Source organism: Lampetra fluviatilis, chromosome 55 (assembly GCF_964198595.1).
Source record: "Lampetra fluviatilis chromosome 55, kcLamFluv1.1, whole genome shotgun sequence".
Lineage (NCBI taxonomy): Eukaryota > Metazoa > Chordata > Hyperoartia > Petromyzontiformes > Petromyzontidae > Lampetra > Lampetra fluviatilis.
Window position 1 is genome coordinate 8,509,622 of NC_136329.1, and position 23,838 is coordinate 8,533,459.

At 53.1% G+C, this 23,838-nt stretch overlaps 2 protein-coding genes across 3 annotated transcripts in view; both read left to right on the forward strand.

The window, feature by feature from the left end:
• Positions 1–400: 400 nt before the first annotated feature.
• LOC144949908 (uncharacterized) lies at positions 401–22,686 on the forward strand. Of its 2 annotated transcripts, XM_078879891.1 has the most exons (9): positions 401–1,023; positions 4,848–4,976; positions 7,336–7,446; positions 8,121–8,921; positions 10,849–11,538; positions 14,558–15,271; positions 16,895–17,506; positions 19,282–19,762; positions 20,260–22,686. In XM_078879891.1, exons 2-9 carry the CDS (start codon positions 4,859–4,861, stop codon positions 21,743–21,745), a joined length of 5,013 nt encoding a protein of 1,670 aa, XP_078736017.1. In that variant the 5' UTR covers positions 401–1,023; positions 4,848–4,858; the 3' UTR covers positions 21,746–22,686. The 2 variants fall into 2 exon arrangements, with proteins under 2 accessions (XP_078736017.1, XP_078736018.1); XM_078879892.1 differs by lacking the exon at positions 4,848–4,976.
• The window catches only part of LOC144949970 (uncharacterized), a 37,816-nt gene continuing 35,756 nt past the window's right edge, over positions 21,779–23,838 (forward strand). The window contains exons 1-2 of the mRNA XM_078879960.1: positions 21,779–21,808; positions 21,958–22,048. Coding sequence (XP_078736086.1) covers positions 21,779–21,808; positions 21,958–22,048 — 121 coding nt within the window. The remainder of the gene's footprint in view (positions 21,809–21,957; positions 22,049–23,838) is intronic.

The following is a 23,838-nucleotide window of genomic DNA, read 5'->3' on the forward strand; positions in this document are numbered from 1 at the left end:
AATCATGAAGCACTTTTAAAAATAAATATTTTTTAAACTTGCTAGAAATGTGCTACAACTTGATTTTAATTCCCCTACAATTTCACTTGTATCCGTCCATGCCTGTAAAGCGATGTGTGTTGCGTTGTTTTGCACCAATAGTGCGATCGAAATCAAGTTTAAACGATTGAATGACGTCACCGACGACGATGACGTCATCGGCATCGTCGGGGCCGAGTCTGGTAATGTCATCGTCGGATGACGTCACCCTTAGGCGGGCCCGACGGCGGCATCGTCGCGTCCGATGACGTCATGGTCTGGTCCGATGACGCCATGGTCTGGTCCGATGACGTCGTGGTCTGTCCGATAACGTCATCGTCTGGTCAGATGACGTCATCGTCGCGTCCGATGACGTCACCGGCGCGGCGGCGTTCCGGCGACATGGAGGCGATGGCGAGGTTGGGGAGGCCGATCCCGGATTTGTCTTCCACCCCTCGCTCGTAAACTTCCTCGGCCACCACCACAACAACAACAACCACCACCAACACAACCACCACCACCCTAGCCACCACAGCCACCACTACAACCACCAACACAGCCACTACCACAGCCACTACCTCAACCACCGTAGCCACCACAGCCACCACTACAACCACACTCACCACAACCACCACAACCACACTCACCACCACAGCCACCACCTCATCCACCACCACAGCCACCACCACCACAACCACACTCACCACCACCTCAGCCACCACCTCCGCCACCACCACCACAACCACCACAGCCACCACTACAACCACCAACACAGCCACTACCACAGCCACTACCTCAACCACCGTAGCCACCACCACCAACACCACAACCACACTCACCACCACAGCCACCACCTCATCCACGACCACAGCCACCACCACAACCACAATCACCACCACCGTAGCCACCACCACCGCGGTGCTCGCACGCGACTGCGAGGAGGGAACTGCGGTCGTCTCGCTGAGGATCTCCGCCGCCGTCTTCACTACCGAAGACCCCAAACGAGTAACAGAGACCCCCCCTACCCCTACATCCCCCCCCTACCCCTACATCCCCCCCCCTACCCCTACATCCCCCCTACCCCTACATTCCCCCCTACCCCCCCTCTACCCCCCCATCCCCCCTCTACCCCCCCATCCCGCCCTCTACCCCCCCATCCCCCCCTCTACCCCCCCATCCCCCCCCCTCTACCCCCCCATCCCCCCTCTACCCCCCCATCCCGCCCTCTACCCCCCCATCCCCCCCCCTCTACCCCCCCATCCCCCCTCTACCCCCCCATCCCCCCCTCTACCCCCCCATCCCCCCTCTACCCCCCCATCCCCCCTCTACCCCCCCATCCCGCCCTCTACCCCCCCATCCCCCCCTCTACCCCCCCATCCCCCCCTCTACCCCCCCATCCCCCCCCTCTACCCCCCCATCCCCCCTCTACCCCCCCCATCCCCCCCTACCCCCCTTTACCCCCCCCTCTACCCCCCCTCCCCCCTACCCCCCATCCCCCCACGTTATTACCGCAGTGGTGAAGTATGGTGAGGTTTGGTAAAATATGGTAAAGTTTGGTGACGTGTGGTGAGGTTTGGTGAGGTTTGGTGAAGTATGGTGAGGTGGTGATGTTTGGTGAAGTATGGTAAAGTTTGGTGACGTGTGGTGAGGTTTGGTGAAGCTTGGTGACGTGTGGAGAGGTTTGGTGAAGTTTGGTGACGTGTGGAGAGGTTTGGTGAAGTTTGGTGAAGTTTGGTGACGTGTGGTGAGGTTTGGTGGGAGGCGATGAGACCGCCACAGCGGGGGCGAGCCACGGCTGCTGCTGCTGCCGCCGGGGGAGGGGGTAGTAGCAGTAGTAGTAGCAGCAATAGCAGTAGTAGCAGTAGTAGTAGCAATAGCAGCAGTAGCAGCAGTAGTAGTAGCAATAGCAGCAGCAATAGCAGTAGTAGCAGAAGTAGCAGCAGTAGCAGTAGTAGCAGTAGCAGCAGTAGCAGCAGCAATAGTAGCAGCAGCAGTAGTAGCAGCAGCAGAAGTAGCAGTAGCAGCAGTAGCAGCAGTAGCAGTAGTAGCAGCAGTAGTAGCAGCAGTAGTAGCAGCAATAGCAGCAGTAGCAGCAGTAGCAGCAGCAGTAGCAGCAGTAACAGCAGCAGTAGTAGTAGTAGCAGCAGTAGTAGTAGCAGCAGCAGCAGTAGTAGCAGCAGCAGTAGTAGCAGTAGTAGCAGTAGTAGTAGCAGCAGTAGCAGCAGCAATAGCAGTAGTAGCAGCAGTAGCAGCAATAGCAGTAGTAGCAGCAGCAGCAGTAGCAGCAGTAGCAGCAGCAGCAACAGCAGCAGTAGTAGCAGCAGTAGCAGCAGCAGTAGTAGTAGCAGTAGTAGCAGCAGTAGTAGTAGCAGCAGCAGTAGTAGTAGTAGTAGCAGCAGTAGCAACAGCAGTAGTAGTAGTAGCAGTAGTAGCAGTAGTAGTAGCAGCAGTAGTAGCAGTAGCAGCAGCAGTAGTAGTAGCAGCAGTAGCAGCAGTAGTAGCATCAGCAGCGGCATCAGTAGTAGCATCAGTAGTAACATCAGTAGCATCAGTAGCGGCATCAGTAGTAGCAGCGGTAGCATTAGTAGTAGCAGCAGTAGCATCAGTAGTAACAGCAGTAGCATCAGTAGTAGCGTTAGAAGCATCAGTAGTAGCAGCAGTAGCAGCAGCATCAGTAGTAGCATCAGTAGTAGCAGCAGTAGCATCATCAGTAGCAGCAGTAACATCAATAGTAACAGCAGTAGCATCAGTAGTAACAGCAGTAGTAGCAGCAGCAGTAGCAGTACCTACCACTACCCATTGTTGCTACTCTTACACGTTAGTCCACACGTGTGTGTACATTGAACTTCTTTTGCGCACCGTACGTAACTAGTTGTGCTAATCTGTGGGCCTCTATGGGTCTGGGTGTCTGTGGGTCTGTGTGTGTGTAGTGGCTGTCTCTGGTGTAGACCAATCAGTTTCAAAGACAATATCATTTATTGTCAGAGCATCATGGCTTTGTGTACATGTTCACCACCGGTGCTGTGTGTGGTTAGGGGCCGTCCATAAATTACGTCACGCGATTTTGGACGATTTTTGACCCCCCCCCTCGTCACACGGCGTCACAAAAAGTCAGACCCCCCCCCCTCAAATAAGACGTCCCAAAGCTTTGCCCCCCCCTCCCCAAAAAAAATATAAAACATGCTTCAAATCGCTTTCAACTATTGTCATTGTAGTGCGTATTTAATGTGGCGCTGCACTCTGATCTTGAAGGAGAAAACATTTTTTACAAAGTCTATTTAATTAAGTATAACGTGTTGTCTGTATTTAAAGTTGCGCATTTTGATGTGACGTCACGTTTCTCAAACCACCCCCCCCCCTCGTCACACATCGTCACAAATGTCTTATTTATAAAATAAAATAAAACATAATAAAATAATTCTCACGACGTTTCGGCCACAACGTAAGCAGCCGTCTTCAGGTGGAGAACAGGTCTGTCGAGAAGGCAGAGTCTGAAGACCTGTTCTCCACCTGAAGACGGCTGCTTGCGTTGTGGCCGAAACGTCGTGAAAATTATTTTACTATGTTTTATTTTTATTATTTTATTATTTCCATTCTACGTGACTTTACCGAAAGAACCAAGAAGATGAATCCCTGCAGTCACGAAAGCTTTAAATCGAAATTTACACTTTGATTCTAAATGAGGAGGGAAAACCGGAGGATGCAGAAATATTTTAGACTGAAGGAATTCGAAGAGCTATAAAGCTCCTTTATCCAGTAGGAGGCACGGGGTCAAAACGTTACAACAACAAACAATACACAAACGCCATAGCGGTGCAAGGTACATCGAAGGCAAACCACAAATCACCCCAAAACACACAAATACAACTAAACCATCACCCCCCATCCTACCAGGCAAAGTCCAATGAGATGGAGGCAGCGGGGCTCAATGATTCCGCCTGGTTAATTATAATAATTGTTATTTTTCGATTTAAAGCTTTCGTGACTGCAGGGATTCATCTTCTTGGTTCTTTCGGTAAAGTCACGTAGAATGGAAATAATAAAATAATAAAAATAAACCAATAAAATAATTCTCACGACGTTTCGGCCACAACGCAAGCAGCCGTCTTCAGGTGAAGACCAGGTCTGTCGGGGAGACGGCACACGAGCTTGGAGCATATATATGCTCCAAGCTCGTGTGCTGTTTCATTCAGACGCTGTCTCCCCGACAGACCTGGTTTTCACCTGAAGACGGCTGCTTGCGTTGTGGCCAAAACGTCGTGAAAATTATTTTATTATGTTTTATTTTTATTTATTATTTCCATTCTACGTGACTTTACCGAAAGAACCAAGAAGATAATTGTTATTGTTTGCGGATAGGGCACAGCGAGATGGTGGCAAGCGGAGAAGTTCTCTCCTGCGAGGTTCAATGATTCAGACTCGCTAATTATAATAAGTGTCTTTGTGTTTTCCGACAGGGCACCACGAGATGGTGGCAGCAGAGTTCTCTTTGTACTGTGAGGCTCCATGATTCAGACTCGCTAATTATAATAATTGTCATTGTCTTCTTGGTTCTTTCGGTAAAGTCACGTAGAAGGGAAATAATAAAATAATAAAAATAAAACATAAAATAATTCTCACGACGTTTCGGCTACAAAGCAAGCAGCCGTCTTCATTCTTCACCTGAGGACGGCTGCTTGCATTGTGGCCGAAACGTCGTGAGAATTATTTTATTATGTTTTATTTGTATTATTTTATTATTTCCCTTCTACGTGACTTTACCGAAAGAACCAAGAAGATGAATCCCTGCAGTCACGAAAGCTTTAAATCGAAATTGTGTTTGCGGATAGGGCACAGCGAGATGGAGGCAGCGGAGGAGTCTGCTCTTTCCTGCGAGGCTCCCGTGGCGGTCATCGTGAAGCAAGAATGGGAGGACAGCCTCGACTCAGAGGCAGAGGCACAAACTCCGGGAGACAAAGGTTCGTCGTGGCCCAGCGTCCGCGTCACCACCCTGCGCTCGCAACCAGAGGTCGCAACCGGGTACCCGATACCCGTACCCTACCCGATACCCGGCTACCCGTACCCAGCCGGGTATGGGTAGGGTACGGGTATCGGGTACCTGATTGCGACCTCTGGGATGAAGCCATGTTGCAGGCGCGGGTGGGTTGATTCTAGGAACTTGAATTGTGAGAAGAGACAAGACGTTGGGAAATTAGTGACAAACGGTAACTCACCAGTGACTCACGGTCTACCCGTACCCGGCCGCACCAGGGTCGCAAACGGCTACCGTAGCCGGTACGGGTAGGGTACGGCCGGGTACGGGTACGGGTACCCGTTTGCGACCCTGGTGCGGCCGGGTACGGGTAAGGAATCAAAACCCGTTTGCGACCTCTGCTCGCAACACAACATTTTTAAAATTAAACTATTTTTTATTTTACCAGGTGCGTAGCTTGTTTTCAGAAGCGACCGGGCTATCACAAATGATAGCTCAACCAAGTGGCCGCTTATTGTCACCGTCACAAATACTGTAAAACGCGTGACGTTGATTCTGAATGTGGAGGGAAAAACCGGAGGACCCGGAGAAAAATCCACGCGACCACAGGGAGAGAGAGATGGAGACACCGCAAGGGTGTCAGGGTTCGGTTCGAACCCACGACCTCCCGTATCCCAGGCGAGGTGGTTAACATCTCCTAGCCACTGTGATAATGATGAGAGAGAGACGCAAGCTCCAAATCTACAGCAGCAGGCATCGTCAGGGTCGGGATCGAACCCACGACCCCCTGCATACCAGGCGAAGTAGTTAACATCTCCTAGCCACCGTGCTGATGATGAGAGAGAGACGCAAATTCCAAATCTACAGCAGCAGGCATCGTCAGGGTCGGGATCGAACCCACGACCTCCTGCATACCAGGCGAGGTAGTTAACATCTCCTAGCCACCGTGATGATGATGATGAGAGAGACACGCTAATTCCAAATCTACAGCAGCAGGCATCGTCAGGGTCGGGATCGAACCCACGACCTCCTGCATACCAGGCGAAGTAGTTAACATCTCCTAGCCACCGTGATGATGATGAGAGAGAAACGCAAACTCCGAATTTACAGCAGCGGGCATCGTCAGGGTCGGGATCGAACCCACGACCTCCTGCATACCAGGCGAAGTAGTTAACATCTCCTAGCCACCGTGATGATGATGAGAGAGAGACGCAAACTCCAAATCTACAGCAGCAGGCATCGTCAGGGTCGGGATCGAACCCATGACCTCCTGCATACCAGGCGAAGTAGTTAACATCTCCTAGCCACCGTGATGATGATGAGAGAGAGACGCAAACTCCAAATCTACAGCAGCAGGCATCGTCAGGGTCGGGATCGAACCCACGACCTCCTGCATACCAGGCGAGGTAGTCAACATCTCCTAGCCACCGTGATGATGATGATGAGAGAGACACGCTAACTCCAAATCTACAGCAGCAGGCATCGTCAGGGTCGGGATCGAACCCACGACCTCCTGCATACCAGGCGAAGTAGTTAACATCTCCTAGCCACCGTGATGATGAGAGAGAGACGCAAACTCCAAATCTACAGCAGCAGGCATAGTCAGGGTCGGGATCGAACCCACGACCTCCTGCATACCAGGCGAAGTAGTTAACATCTCCTAGCCACCGTGATGATGATGATGATGAGAGCACAAACTCCAAATATACAGCAGCAGGCATTGTCAGGGTCGGGATCGAACCCACGACCTCCTGTATACCAGGCGAGGTAGTGAACATCTCCTAGCCACCGTGATGATGATGAGAGAGAGCCGCAGATTCCAAATATACAGCAGCAGGCATCGTCTGGGTCGGGATCGAACCCACGACCTCCTGTGTACCAGGTGAGGTAGTCAACATCTCCTAGCCACCGTGGTGTTTTGGGCAGTAGATTCCAGTGGGGCAGAAAATCAATTGTCCTCTACTTCTATGGGTCTATATCGGTCACGGAGATGTATTCGATAATAATTAGGTGGGACGACGAATGTGACGATGTTGTTGAAATTGTGGTTTGTGTTTACATTGAACTTCTGTGGCACCGTACGTAGCCAACCTCGCTAATCGGAAGTGCGGGGGAATGACAGCAAACTAAACACAATAACAACAAACAATTCCAAAGATTTTCAATGGCGTATCGTGGTGTAGTGTATCATAGTGTAGGGTATAGTGTAGTGTGATTTGTAGTGTTAAGTGTAGTCTGTGCGAGTTGAACTTTCGCACCGTTCGTAGCCAACCGCGCTAATCGGAGGTTGCGGGGGAAGGACAATTGTAACAGACGTGCGCGGTCTTCTTCACTCGCTTCCCCAGACGGAGAAAGCAGCCCTTCCGTCGGGACGTGTGACTCGGAGGGACACGTCGACTCCCAGGAGAGGGCAGCCCGCGCTCGCTTGCCGATGGAAGACGGTGGTGACAGCGGCGGTGAGTGTGGCCGTTTTGCGCGACTCTTTATTCAGAATCCTTGCGATCGGAGACTCAAACTTAATTTCATTCTCAGGAAGAACGTAATCAACCAGATAGGGTGTTGACTGTTATGTTATCCGACTCTCTGTTGTATTACATTACATTTCTAAGTATACTAGATTTGTGTTTCTATTTAATTTATACCTGATGATGATTGCTTGTGTTGCAATCGAAACGTCGTATGCTAGTATTTAATTTATTTATTATTTTATCTTTATACGTGACTTTACCGAAAGAACCAAAGAATGATCGGAGACTCGTTTCTTCAGAACCGCGTCTTTTATTTTGCCGTCGCGGCCGATGGAAGCACCACCACGTTGGTGGCACTGTGACGGACCCTGCCCAGGGCTGTTCTCTAGCGCAGGGTGATTGCGCCGCTTTGTGAGTTACGAATGGACAGCTTGAGTCATAGTAAGGCTGTCTCGAGCAATATTATCCACAGTAGAGGTTTTGTTGGGTTGGATCGCGTGAATATAAATGCACCGTCGAACCCGAAACCAGCCGACGCAGCCAATTAGTAAAGGCTCGTCACGTAAACAAAACGTGGCCAATTCGGCACCAGTACAACACGCCGGTGTTTCAAGAAGCCTGCGCTAAACAGATCGGTGTTTGTTTAAACCCCTTCACCTCAGACAACAAGGTGGCCCTGGCGGAATTGGCGTTGCACCCAACTGGCTCGCGCGAGCGACTCCCTGCCGCGTCGCGATCCCAGAATTCCGGCCGGGGCCTTCGCGAGCAAAACCACGATGGCCGCGTCGACGGCCGATGGCCGCGGGGAGACGACAGGCGGCGGGGGGAATCCGGCGACCTCCGGACGCGGTCGTCCCCCAGAGCGCGCCCGCGGGCCACCGTCAAGAGCGAGCGAGCGAAGCGCGAAGGCGCCGACGACAAGTTCATCTGCGGCATCTGCTGGCTGGGCTTTGGCGACCCCGACACCCTCAAGGAGCACCAGGACCTACACGCCGCGGAAGGGACGGCTCTCTCGGAGACCGAGGCGCGACCCCGGGCGCCCGACGCCGGCGGCGAGGAGCGGCCGGCGGTCGCGGAGGCTGAGGCCGCGGCGGCGGAGGCACGGCGGCAACAGCGCGGCGACCACAAGAGGGCCTTCACGACCCTCGGCCTCTTGAAGGAGCGCGCCGGGACGCACGAGGGCACGGGGCCGCCGGATGCAGCGCGGCAGGCGCCGGTCATGAACCCCGGGGGGGCGGCGGGCGCTGGGAGCCCGCCGGTTCCCGCGTCGGACGGAGCCGACGGGAGGAGGCGGCGGCGGCGGCGGCGGCGGGAGCGGCGGCGGGAGCGGCGGCGGAGTTTTGATGTTGCGTTCGAGAGCGCCGATAACGGAGGGCCGGAGAGCCGGGCGTCCGAGGAGTCGCCCGGCTCGGTGAAGCGGCGACGAGGGGAGGCCGAAGAAGAAGACGACGATGACGACCCCGGTGAGTGGTTCTTATCGTCTCAAAGAAAGATTGAAAACTACTCTATGAGACCTCCTTTACCAGTGGCAAAATATAGTAATAGGTTTTTACCTTAAAAACTAGGGTAAAAACCTATTACTATATTTTGCCACTGGTAAAGGAGATGTCTCATAGTGTAAATGCTTACCCCGAGCTCTCAATACTCTGATAGTGCGCTGTTTTTGAGTTGTGCGCCTTTTGGCGTCATCTGGTCCAACACCAATGGAGGCTAGGCTCTAAGAAAAGCTGTCTCGGGTGTGGACCAATCAACTTCAAGGACAGTGCATATCATTATCATCAGAGTTTATTTTTGTTTGCATTTTGACTGCTTGTGTTGTGGTTATTGCAAACATGATGCCTTGTATAAAGGTGTCAGTTTTTGTACCAGTTGAAAGGGTAAAAACCTATTACTAGATTGAAAACTACCTAACTTTTTTTTACGTGAAGCGCCCGACCTGGCTGTCAAAACTGACAGCAGCTCAACGAAGTGGCTTGTCATCACCATCACTTGGACATTTATAGTCAGCAGCGCAAATACTCTGCATGTTGAATCTAAATTAAGCTATTTTTAAATCCTTTATATTAAGTTCACTTGCTTGCGCGCTTACGACCGTGCAAATCTTTCGGTCGTTTTTTAACCCACTTCCCGTGATCCAATCGAGCTGACATTTTCCACACAGACTCGTTGTGCTGACAATTTATTTTCGTGAAAAAAAAATGCAAAATTTTTACACTTTTTAGGAAAAAATAATTATATTTAATTACCAATTGCTTAATGGTGGCAGGCAATCATCTGACCCATAGGTGGCAGCCATCTCAAGCCAGAGGACGAGAGGACTCTAGCCGCCATGCATATAAAGGATTTATAGTGAAAAACTTTGTTTTTACGGGTTAATTTTTATTTTACCAGGTAAGGCCCCGGTAAGCTGCCATCACAAATGATGGCGGCACAACAAAGTGGCCCATCGTGTGGAAATTTGTAGCAGCAGCAGCATCCAAATACTCTAAACGCGTGACATTGACTCAAATGTGGAGGGAAAAACTGGAGGACCCGGAGGAAAATCCACGCGACCACGGGGAGAGAGACACGCAAACTCGAAATATACAGCAGCAGGTGTCACCCACCCCATCGTATGCCACACTCTCGGCCTTCATAGGTGCTCCTCGCTAACAGCACTTGCTCCTAGTCTGTTAAGGCCATACAGGGCATCTTTGTCTTTGTATCTCTGTGTGCGAGACAGCTGCTTGCTAATTAGCGCACACAGTACACTCACAATGTTACTGGTAGGAACCTCCTGGTTACACCAGCCCACAGGGGATTATTGTGTCCGTCTGTCCGTCCGTCGTGCATCCAAAAATGGGAGGGGTGGGGCTGGGTGGTGAGGGGAGGATGGGGAGGGGCTGGGTGGGGGGGCTGGGTGGGGAGGGGAGGGTGGGGCTGGGTGGGGGGTGGGAGGGGTGGGGCTGGGTGGGGAGGGGCTGGTCACCCCATGGTGCCCTGATAAAACTCAACGTTTAACCTACTCACGCCGGCTTGTGCCCGCCCTCACAGTCGGGCATATTTGCGGAATACACCACGCCGCCGTTGACCCTGGCCATTGACCGAGCAACCCAACGTTCCTACCAGCTCCCTCCGCAGGAATGTGTTGCATCTTTGTGTGTATCTCCGTATGTACCTGTGTGTGCGTGTGTATCCCTATGTGGTGCACACTGTACCCACCACAGTCCACTACACAATGTCTGACCACATAGCCGCATGTCGAACGAATTCAAACCAAGTGCAAAGAATTTCTATGTAGAAATTTTTAAAATGTTTTTCACCAACAAACTGACCCTGCCCCCCCACCTCCCCCGGGCTGTGTTCTCTGTCTGTCTCTCTGCATCTATTTGTCTATCGCTGCCTTTCAAGTGACGACGTTGGAGTGGGACGACGAGCCGCCCGTCTCCACCAGCGCGCACGCCATGCTCTCGCCGCCCCCGGCGCACTGCACGGCGGACGTCTGGGAGCACTTTGGCTTCCCGCTGTCCGAGTCGGGCGCCGTCGACCGCACGGTGACCGTCTGCCGCGTGTGCGGGGTGAGGATCAAGTACTACAACACGACCAACATGAGGAAGCACCTGCAGCGGCGGCACTCCGACGTCTTCGGCACCGGCGTCAGCTACAACTGCGCTAGCGGCGGCGGCGAGGCCGGCGCGGTTGCGGGCGCCGGCATCCCGCTGATCTTCAAGCGGGTGAAGTTTTCGGCGAAGGGAGAACGAGAGTTCGCCGACGAGGCCGGCGCGAGCCGCGGACAGGACACAATGCGCTACGCGCTGATCACAAACGCCGGTCCGACGGCCGGCAAGCGATTGGGGACGGACGGAGGCCCGCGGACCGCCGCGCCGAGCGCTCGCGACGGAGATTATGACGGCGGCGGCGTCGTCGCGTTCCACGCAGCCGAGGCAACGGCGGAGAGGAGGCCACCACGGCAGAGTTGTAACGTCGCCGCGTTCAGCAACAGCAACGGAGGGCAGGAGGGAGCGGCGCGCGAGACTCTGCTCACCCCCAAGGGGTCCCTCGCCACCGTCAAACAGGAGCACGGGGAAGCTGAAGACGCCGGTGAGTGGCTGTCATTCCGTTCTGGTCGGACGCTGTAGACCGGTGGTCCTCCAGCGGGGGATGACACGGGCCCCTGGGGTTACGTGTAAATGTCCCAGGGGGTACGTGAGGTGAGTTTCGGGGCTTTATTTCTCCGAACGTATTTGAACAGGCCGAGTTTAACGACTGCCACACTCGTATTTGCCGCTGCTATCGTCAGCCACGATGGTTTCCACGTCACGTAAACAGAACGTGCCAATTGGAGAGCAAAGCCGCAATATTTACAATCTGAGTACGACGTTTCGCCAGTAATCACAACTAGCTTCATCAGGCTACAGCCAGATTTGTGGAGGAATCCTCCTGTTTCGTTCCTACGTGTTAAACTCTTATGACCTAGGTCATCACGAGCGATTAAAAGTGTTCGTAAAATGCCAACTGGAGCTAGAGGGGAGGCTGGTCCTGGTCCTGTTACATGAGAAATTTTAATCCGTCCAATTGCCAAACGTCATGAAAGATATTAACATCGTGAGACTAGCACAATGTATGCGTGTTGAACGTCTTTCGCACCCCACGTAGCCAACCGTGCTAATCTGTAACGCTCTTTGGGTCTATGTGGGTCCGCGTGGATCTGGGTGTCTGTGGGTTTCGGTGTATGTATATGTGTGTTGAACTTCTTTCGCACCGTACGTAGCCAACCGTGATAATCTGTGGGTGTCTCTGGCTCTCTATGTATGTTGCGTTGGAGTGATCGAAAGGCATGGGCCAGATCAGCTCAATAACAACGGTAACAGAATGCTGCCAGACTGTGCAGTGCATGGGCTTGTAATTACCAACACGCTGTTCCGGCATCGAAGTATCCACACAACATCATGGCTGCACGCCGGGTCCAAGAAAGGACATCTGCTGGACTATACAGTGAATGCGGGCCCATGTCCTTGACACAAGGACCTACCGTGGAGCTGATCTGCCCACTGACCATTGGCTTGTCATCTAAAAGATGCGCCTGCAATTCTTCCACCCTGGTGGTGGGGGTCCATCTAGGACCCTATTCAAAGCCACATTTGGCCTGGTCTCACCTCGCTGATGAAAGTTGCAAGCAGGAATTTCAACATCGATTGCAGCTGGGTTGGCATCGTCCCCCCCCCTCCTGATGTTGAGGGTAAATGGGGTGAGGTGTAGGACTGTGGCTCATGCAGCTGCAATGGCTGCTTTGGGTACGCGGTCCTGACCTATCCAGAGACCCTGGCTGAAGGAAGGAAATGGTCCGGCTGGTTGAGAGAAAACGACGGGCCCACTTCTGTCATCTACAGCAGCCTTTGTTGTGCGGCGCTGCAAGGATGAGTGGTGGGCGCGGGTTGCTGAGCAGATGGAATCTGCCTCAGTGGCCCCGCAATCATAAATCACCGTTGAATTCCATGAAAAAAAAATACTTGCAGCGCCTCGCCTATCACCATCCTGAAGGGAAAGAACGGTGAGGGAACAGGTCTGCAGAGCATTTCTGTGAGGTCTTGGGGGAGGGAATTCCCTCAGCCCAGACAACATCATGGGGCAAGGTGGCGACGACGCTGCTAGGGCTGCTGTGCCTCAAATTTTGGCAGACTGAGCCACCCCTTCTGAGTGGTTGGCTGAGGTGACACCTGCGGAGAAGTATGAAGAGAAATCCAGAGTCTGAGACCAGGAAAAGCGCCGGGAAAAAATTATCTCCCAAGCGAAATGCTGAGGGATGGTGGCATCTGTGTGCAGACTGCCCTACATGACATCGTCACAACTGTCTGGACCCGGTATGGGTTCCGCAGGATTGGAAGGAAGCCCTGGTGGTCCCCTACTTTAAGAAGGGGGACCGCACAGACTGTAACAACTACAGGGGCATCTCTCTTCTCAGTGTGCCGGAAAAGGTCCTGGCAAGGATTATTCAACATCGACTTGCTAGGCACCCTGAGGAGAGGCTTGCGGAGCCCCAATGTGGTTTCAGACCAGGGAGGTCCTACACAGATGCCATATTCGTTGTACCCCTGCTACAGCAGAGGTGCAGGGAATTCCAACAAGACCTACATCTCTGTTTTATTGACCTGGTTATGTATGCTGATGATCTGGTGATTGCTGCTCATTCAGAGGAGGAGTTGGAGGCACTGCTGCTGAACCTGGAGTGTGCCACTAAGAGGTGGGGTCTAACCATCAGCCCCACCAAAACTAAGCATCTGCCTGGGTATTTTGTGCCATCAAACACTCCACCCCCTCAGCTCACCATTGATGATGGAACAGTTGTAGAGAGAGTAGAGGGTTTCCCATACCTGGACGCTGTGCTTATGACCAGCTCCGGTTTGACAACAGAGGACTCACTCAAAATTAGTCAGGCGGCATTATCTTTTAATCGGCTGCGTAATGCTGTGTGGAAGCTACCTGGTCTGTCACTCCATACGAAGCTTTGGGTCTTCTCTGCCACGGTCATGCCCTCCTTCCTCCATCCTGGGATTAACCATTGGTGAGTTCCTCCGGAAGGCAAGGCTGCGTTGGCTGGGTCATGTAGCCCACATGCCAAGCCACCGCATGCCTAAACAGCTTTTGTTTGGCCGGATAGAGGGGGCTAAACGGGCATGATACGGGCTAGAGAAGAGATGGAGTGATGTGGCACAGGAGGACGTGGAGCTGAGTGGACTTGCTGATGACTGGTACCAGCGGTATCAAAATCGATCGCTGTGGAGGAAGCTCGTGAAGGACGCTACTGGGCAGTTGGAGGCAGTCGGCCTCGAACAACAATGGAGGGTGGAGGAGCGACGTTCACAGCAATGAACGGAGCGCTGGGCGGCTAAAATACGAAACTAAATCTAAATTATACAACGGCAACGTCCTCATGACCCTTGCAGGCATGGAGAGCTTGATCTTGGCAAATTTTTCTAGGGCGCCACGGTGGCTAGGAGATGTTATCTACCTCGCCTGGTATGCAGGAGGTCGTGGGTTCGATCCCGACCCTGACGCCTCACCCCGTGGTGGTCGCGTGGATTTTTCCCCGGGTCCTCCGGTTTTTCCCCTCCACACTTAGAGCCTGAAGTGACGACGTTGGAGTGGGACGACGAGCCGCCCGTCTCTATGAGCGCCCACGCCATGCTCTCGCCGCCCCCGGCGCACTGCACGGCGGACGTCTGGGAGCACTTCGGCTTCCCGCTGTCCGAGTCGGGCGCCGTCGACCGCACGGTGACCGTCTGCCGCGTGTGCGGGGTGAGGATCAAGTACTACAACACGACCAACATGAGGAAGCACCTGCAGCGGCGGCACTCCGACGTCTTCGGCACCGGCGTCAGCTACAACTGCGCTAGCGGCGGCGGCGGCGAGGCCGGCGCTGTTGCGGGCGCCGGCATCCCGCTGATCTTCAAGCGGGTGAAGTTTTTGGCGAAGGGAGAACGAGAGTTCGCCGACGAGGCCGGCGCGAGCCGCGGACAGGACACGATGCGCTACGCGCTGATTACAAACGCCGGTCCGGCGGCCGGCAAACGATTGGGGACGGACGGAGGCCCGCGGACTGCCGCGCCGAGCGCTCGCGATGGAGATTATGACGGCGGCAGCGGCAGCGTCGTCGCGTTCCACGCAGCCGAGGCAACGGCGGAGAGGAGGCCACCACGGCAGAGTTGTAACGTCGCCGCGTTCAGCAACAGCAGCAGCAACGGAGGGCAGGAGGGAGCGGCGTGCGAGACTCTGCTCACACCCAAGGGGTCCCTCGCCACCGTCAAACAGGAGCACGGGGAAGCTGAAGATGCCGGTGAGTGGCTGTCATTCCGTTCTGGCCGGACGCTTTCGGGGGCACGCCAAAATGGCTAGGAGATGTTAACGACCTCGCCTGGTGGTGCAGGAGGTTGTGGGTTCGATCCCATCCCTGACAATGCCTGCTGTATGTTTGGAGTCTGCAGTGTCCCTCTCCCCCCCCCCGATGTTCACGTGGATTTTCTTCCGGGTCCTCCGGTTTTTTTTCCCTCCACATTTAGAATAAACGTCACGTGTTTACAGTATTTGGCTGCAGCTATAAATTTCCACGTCATAAGCCACTTCATTGGGCTATCATTTGTGGCCAGGTGACTTCTGAAAAATAAGGTAATAGTTCAGTGGGCGTTACCTGGTAAAAAATAAAGTTATATTTTAGTAATTTGATTACTTTTCCTATAATTTGCACTCCTATTGTGTATTTGTTTCCCTTACTGTGCATCTTTGAAAAAGAGCTTCATAGATCAGTGGATTTCTCCAGTATCAATGAATATTATGATTTTGAACTCCCTTTCCATTGAGCAGCACTGCCCACAGACTCAACACTGCACCATAGACTCAACACTGCACCATAGACTCAACACTGCACCATAGACTCAACACTGCACCATAGACTCAACACTGCCCATAGACTCAGCACTGCACCATAGACTCAACACTGCCCTTAGACTCAACACTGCACCATAGACTCAACACTGCACCATAGACTCAATACTGCACGATAGACTCAACACTGCACCATAGACTCAACACTGCACCATAGACTCAACACTGCACCATTGACTCAACACTGCACCATAGACTCAACACTGCACCATAGACTCAACACTGCACCATAGACTCAACACTGCACCTTAGGCTCAACACTGCACCATAGACTCAACACTGCACCATAGACTCAACACTGCACCATAGACTCAACACTGCACCATAGACTCAACACTGCACCATAGACTCAACACTGCACCATAGACTCAACACTGCACCATAGACTCAACACTGCACCATAGACTCAACGCTGCACCATAGACTCAACGCTGCACCATAGACTCAACGCTGCACCATCGACTCAACGCTGCACCATAGACTCAACACTGCACCATCGACTCAACACTGCACCATCGACTCAACACTGCACCATAGACTCAACACTGCACCATTGGCTCAACACTGCACCATAGACTCAACACTGCACCATCGACTCAACACTGCACCATAGACTCAACACTACCCATAGACTCTACACTACCCATAGACTCAACACTACCCATAGACTCAACACTGCCCATAGACTCAACACTACCCATAGACTCAACACTGCCCATAGACTCAACACTGCACCATAGATTCAACACTACCCATAGACTCTACACTGCCCATTACAAAATATCTGTAACCAACTGACCCCCTCCCCTGGGCTTTGTGCATTTCGATCTTGAAGTCACAGTGGAGTGGGACGATGAGCCGTGTTCTCTGTCTCTGTCTCTCTGTGATTCTTAAGTGACGATGTTGGAGTGGGAAGATGAGCCGTGTTCTCTGTCTCTGTCTGTCTGTATCTGTTTGTCTCTGTCTATCTGTCTGTCTCTCTGTATCTGTCTGTCTCTGTCTCTCTGTGATTCTCAAGTGACGACGTTGGAGTGGGAAGACGAGCCGGCCGTCTCCACCAGCGCGCACGCCATGCTCTCGCCGCCCCCGGCGCACTGCACGGCGGACGTCTGGGAGCACTTCGGTTTCCCGCTGTCCGAGTCGGGCGCCGTCGACCGATCCATGACAATCTGCCGCGTGTGCGGAGTGAGGATCAAGTACAACACGACCAACATGAGGAAGCACCTGCAGCGCTGGCACCCGGACGTCTTCCGCGCCTCGGGCGCCGGGGGCGGTTTCGAGGCGGGCGCGGTGTCGGCCGCCTTCGCCGGCTCAAGGCCGCGTCACGGCCGGTCGAGCGGCGTGCCGGCGATCTGCAAGCTGCTCAAGTTGTCGGCGAGGAGGTGGGGGGGCGCGCAGGAGGTCTCCGACGCCGGGAAAACGCCCAGCGATCGACGCGGCGGGGAGGGGCGCGGCGGAGAGTTTGACGGAGCCGCGGCGGCAGAGACGAGGCCGCGTCCGGGAACCGAGATTGCGTTTGGCGGCGGCGGTAGCGGCGGCGGTGATAACGGAGGACGGCAACGGGGTAGAGTGTTCGAGGGGTCCATGGACGTCGTCAAACGGGAGCACGGAGAGACGATGGAAAATGCCGGTGAGCGGTCGGAATCCTTTCCGAGGATTTTAACCAAATAACGATGCGGTGTCTTCTTCTTGGTTCTTTCGTTAAAGTCACGTAGAAGGGAAATAATAAAATAATAAAAATAAAACATTTTCAAATAATTCTCACGACGTTTCGGCCACAACGCAAGCAGCCGTCCTCAGGTGAAGAACAGGTCTGTCAGAAAGACAGCGTCTGAATGGGCACCACCAAGCTTGGCAGCGTATATTTAAGCTGGGTTGGAGGGGGGAAGGGGCGCCTTGACAAAGGAATTTGCATATCAAGATAAATTTAGCATATTTATGGCAAATGCAGTGCCCCGATCCACAGCCACGGAGGAGGCGTCGTCACGGCGACGACGATGACGACGATGATGATGATGACGATGATGACGATGATGATGATGATGCACTCCTCCGCTGCTGCTGCTGACGTCTGTGCTTGACCACGTGAATGTGATGACATTGTGGTCGTTTCCTCTGCCATCTACATCGGCAGCCGTACGACAGAAGATCTTTTGTAGCTTTCGAATAGACGGGTTCGTGAGTCGGTTCTTCTGCTCGTTTATTTACAGTTGATGCAAATTATCTTAATTGTGACATTGATGTTTAAATCGATTTCATGTATAAACCCGTCACTCTAGATTTGAAGCTTTCGTGACTGCAAGGATTCATACTCTTAGGTTTTTTCGGTAAAGTCAGGTAGGTAAAATAATAATAAAATTAAATAATAACACTGGTCTGGACTTTTGCAGCTGTTCTAGACTAATTTCAGGGTGCTGATTCCAAATCTGATCTCAGATTTGCTCTATCACATGCTATCGGCATACCCCATTTTCATTGATTTTACCCGAAATTAACTCTGTCACTTATGATTGCAAGTTGTTGCGAGTCAGTGACTGCTTTAGTGTTAAAATATGGTGCTGTATTTTTAGGATAGTGTGTTTATAATATCATTTCATGTAGATATCCACATTTATTTAATATTTTTCTTCCGCAGTTTTTATTGAAAATGTGCAATATTTGATATCTCAATAACCTGATGTGATAGACAAAACTGATGCCAGATTTGGAATCAGCACCCCAAAATTACCTTAAAACCGTTGGAATACCTTATGCCAGAAAAAGTGTGTTGACCAGTGTAATAAATGAAAATAACTCAATTAAATCACGACGTTTCGGAGGACAGTGCATACATTATCAGAGTTGTGTTTTTGTTTGCATTATGACTGCAGGTATTGTGGTCTATGCAAACATGACTCCTTGTAAAAAAAGGTGTCAGTTTTGTTGCCAGATAAAAGGGTAAAAAACCAATTATCATATTTTTTACTGGCAAATGAGGTACCAATGGTGTAAAGTCATTATGGCTTTGTGTGAGTATAAACCCGTAGTGGAGTGGGACGATGACCCATGTTCTGTTTAGATTTGAAGCTTTCGTGACTGCAAGGATTCATATTCTTAGGTTTTTTCGGTAAAGTCACGGAGGTCAAATTTTTTTATTTAAATTAATATAATAGCTCCTCCCACCCTCAACCAGTATATATACAAGGACTGTTTTCTTGGAATTTCTCTCACTTGATGCAGCAGTCGTGCTGTGGCGGTTCCACCTGAAGACGGAAGCTTGTGTTGCCTCCGAAACGTCGTGATTTTTATTTTATTTTTTATTTTACTTTCATTAATTTTAATTTTTTTACCTACGTTACTTTACCGAAAAAACCTAAGAATATGTTCTGTCTATCTGTCTCTGTGTGTCTCTCTGTGATCCTCAAGTGACGACGTTGGAGTGGGACGACGAGCCGCCCGTCTCCACCAGCGTGCACGCCATGCTCTCGCCGCCCCCGGCGCACTGCACGGCGGACGTCTGGGAGCACTTTGGCTTCCCGCTGTCCGAGTCGGGCGCCGTCGACCGCACGGTGACCGTCTGCCGCGTGTGCGACGTGCGGATCAAGTACTACAACACGACCAACATGAGGAAGCACCTGCAGCGCTGGCACCCGGACGTCTTCGGCTCGGGCGGTGGCGGCGGCTACGACCTCGGCGTCGGCGGCGCACCCACGGGCACCGTCCCCGGCGCGAGACCCGAGCACGAACAGCCGCCCGGCGTTCCGGCCGTCTTCAAGCGGCAGAGGCTGGCGGCGAGGAGGGAGCAGGAGCTCACCGAGAAGGTGGGGCGTTTCCTCGCGCTCGAGATGAGGCCTCGCATCGTGGACAACGTCGGGTTCCAGGACCTGATCCAGTTCCTCGAACCGAAGTAAGTGAATTATCTTTGCATCATCAGAATAAAATAAATGTAATCCATCGGCCCCGTGGGCTTTGCTGTGACCAATGTCCGGCAGCTTTTGTTTCAGCAGGCAAACGCTAAAATGGTTTTCAACTTTCAGGGTCTCATCGGCAATCCAGGCCAGCTTGTATGTTCATGTGTTGAAGTTCTTTAGCACCGTACGTAGCCAACCGCGCTAATCGGAGGTGTGGGGGACAGGACAACAAACTAAACATAGAAAGCAGTTCTAAACCTAGATGATGATGATGATGATGATTTAACAACGCACAACTCCAGTGGCTTCTCAACATCGGAAGAAAGAGAGCGTTCCAGACGGCCGCAGAGGCAGCTCTTCCGAAAGCCCCGCGCAACGATCCGAAGCCGCGGCGAGGACAACGGCCGGAGCGCCGCCGCGCGACGGTGGCGGGTAGCGGCACCGGGCTCGTGCAAAGATTAACAACGGCCCCTTTCGTTGTTGCCCCCCGCAGGTACCAGCTGCCTCCGAGGCTGCACTTCAGCGAGCGCGTCATCCCCGACCTGTACGCCAAAGTGGCCTCCGCCGTCAACGAAGAGCTCGAGAGGGCCGCTTCCGTGGCGCTCTCCTCCGAGGTGTGGACCTCCGGCACGGCGGAGCGGTGCGTCACCGTCGCCGCGCACTTCGTCACCGCCGGCTGGAAGCTGGAGCGCTTCGTGCTGCGCACGCGGCCGCTCGACGGGGGCCCGCCGCCACCGCCGGCGGCCGCGCAAGAGGGGGCCGCACGCGTCGTCGACATCCTTGCCGCCACGGCCGCCGAGTGGAACCTGCACCGGCCGCACGGTTACATCCCGCTGGTGACGGACGGCCCCGGGGCCGCCGCCGGGACCGTCGTCGGGGCTCCCCGGGAGTCGGTGCTGAGGCCCCGCATCGGGTGCTTCGCGCACGCGCTGAACCGCGCGGCGCAGAGGGGGCTGCAGGTGCCGGCGCTGGCTCGCCTCCTGGCCGAGGTCCGCCGCACCGTCGGGTTCTTCCGCCGGAGCGTCGCGGCGATGCTCGTCCTCAACGGCAGGCAACGGGCGCTCGGCCTGCCGGTTCGCGAGCTCGCGGTCGACGCGCCGGGCCGGTGGAGCAGCGCCTACGAGATGCTGGAGTGCTACGTCGAGCAGTACCCGGCCATCGTCGCGAGCGTCCTGTCCGAGGAGGTCCTCCGTGACCTCTTCCACGAGCTGCCGCCGCTCGTTGACGAGACGCTGGCCGACGCGGAGGACGTGTGCGCGGCTCTGGAGCCCGTCATGTGGGTCACGCGCGCCCTCTGCGAGGAGAAAGGGCCCACCGTGTCGACCGTCTACCCGTACACGCGGCGCGTCGTGGAGGCGATGGCGCCCGAGCGGGGCGACAGCGAGCTGGTGCGGGACGTCAAAAAGGCGGTGCGCGGCGGCGTGGAGAGGCGCCACGCTGCCGCCGACGTCGAGGACTTCCTCAAGGAGAGCACGGTGCTCGACGCGCGCTTCAAAAGCCACCTGGACGACGCCACGCGGCTCCTCTGCCGCCGTTCCCTCGTCCGGAAAACCGTCGGGCTGCACGAAGCGCTCCGGCCCGACGGGCGGGCCAAGCGGGACGCCGCGGGGGACCGGCGCGCCAGTGGGAGCCCCGCGGAGGAGAGGAAGCGGGGAGGGGCGGAGGGCCGGGCGGGCGACGTTCGATGCTCGGGGACCGCCGCCAACGGCCTGCGCGACCAAGTGCTCGCCGAAATGGAGCTGTACGAGCAGGAAGAGCCCATCGCGTTGGACGAGGACCCGCTGGATTGGTGGGCCGGGCACGAGTTCAAATTCCCACAGCTGGCGCTGGCGGCGAAGCACTACCTCGGGGTGCCGGGCACGTGCGTTCCCAGCGAGTGGGTGTTCACCGGGGCCGGGGACATCGTGACGGCGCGGAGGGCGCACATTACGGTGGACGAAGTGGACCGGCTCGTGTTTCTGGGAAATAACTTGAGATGACATTTTTTTTTCCTCTCTCTCTCACGTCCTCGAATGCACGACCGCCTTTCATTGCCGGGGGCGGTGCGTGCGTGCGCGCGCGAACGTTCACGGACGTTCGTCGAAACCCGACGTCGAAGTCCGGACGGTGCGGATTGGCGACGACTCGCCGTGAGACGACAGTTTCAGTTTCTCTCACGCCGCTCGAATGCTCGACTGCCTTTCGTTCCCAGGGCGGCGTGCGGTGCGTGCGGCGCGCGCGGACGTTCACGGACGTCCACGGACGTCCGTCGAACGGACGGTGCGGATTGGCGACCACACGCCGTGAGGCAAGGCCACTTTGGCTATTTCTCCTCTTGCAACGCTTCAAGATGCAAACAACTCATGACGTGTACCCAGGCTTGCCCGCAACACGTTTGAAGCTTTGCTATGAAGTATTTTTCATGAGCTTATCATTTCCATGAATGGCATTATTTTCGTTTTCTCCGAGCGTCCAAGTGTATGGTCCATTTAGTTACCCCTGTTGCCACCCGGGTTTCAAAGGGTAACTAATCTTTTTTTGTATTTTCTTTTTCCCTTCCATACGTTAACCCAGCTGTCCCGATATTGGCATTCCTCGTTTTACCATCCTCTCCTCGCCCTTATTGCCTACGTCCAAATTCAGACATCAGGCGACGAAGGTTAACACATTCCGACAGACGCGCTGTTCGATTTGGCTGCATTGGACAGCAACATCGCTGGTCATGTCTCTCTTGCCGAGCCTCGGTTGTGGAATTCCCCTTCCGCTGGAAATTCGTTTATCCAACAATGTGGATACTATATTCTTGGTCTTTTCGGTAAAGTCTCGTAGAAGGGAAACAATAGAATAATAAAAACTATGAAACAATAAAATTCTCACGACGTTTCGACTGCAACACAAGCAATCGTCATCAGGTGTGAAATCCACAGCAAGATAATTTGAAAAAAGTGGCGGTTTTTTCTTAACTTTTTTCAAAAAATGTTGCTGTGGATTTCACACCTGATGACGATTGCTTGTGTTGCAGTCGAAACGTCGTGAGAATTGTATTGTTTTATATTTTTATTATTTTATTGTTTCCCTTCTACGTGACTTTACCGAAAGAACCAAGAATATGAATCCCTGCAGTCACCAAAGCTTTAAATCAAAATGTGGATACTGTTAAAGTCTCGTCTAAAAACCACATCCTTCTCGTAAGTCCGTTTATTTAGCTTACTCTGTCTCTCTTGGCCTTCCCTTATCCTTGTTCTTACAAGGCGCCTTGACACGTTAGTGGAAGGCGCCTTGCAAATAAATGTAAATGATCATCTTTCATTGATTTTGTAGGCTATCTGTAAGTTATCTTAGGCAATAACATGCGTCTTACTGCCAAGCGCAGGTCATCATTATCTTTGTTACCCATACTGATCATCTGATAAGGAACGTAACACACAGAATTCCGCAGGCAATAATACTTTCGTGATTAACATGGCTAATGGTAAATTATATAACAAAGTGTGACATCAGTATTATCTAAAGGTCTTAACTATGCAATTACTCCCCGAACTGTAGCTGTAGATTAAATAAATTGCATGCGTGTACGTTGAACTTCTTTCGCACCGTACGTAGCGCTATTCGGAAGTTCAGGGGAATGGGCAGTGAACTAAACAACAACAACAACAAGCAGTTCGAAAGAAATGAGTTTGTCGATCTAGATGATGATTTAAAAGTGGCATATAGCTCCAGTGGCTTCCTAACATCGCAAGGAAGAGCGTTCCGGACGGTCGCAGAGGCGCATCGGAAAGCGCCGCGGGATGCGGTAATGACGGTCTTTGTTAGACGGTGTAGCCAAAAGCCACCGCTGCCGCTTCTGCAAAGATGATGACCAGAATTCGATGGTTTATGCAAATTGATCAAGTTAGAGGCAGCCTCATACACAAGATGTGAAATTACGAATATAGTTCGTAAAGGTAAAATAGCTACACTTGATGTTGTAGCCTAAAGCTCAAGCTTTATGTGAAATTAGACAAAAAATTAAGAAAGTGCATTTTTAGCAGCTCATAATGTATAGTACCAGCAGTGATGTCCACAGAAGGGATCATGTCTGTGTGTGTCTGTG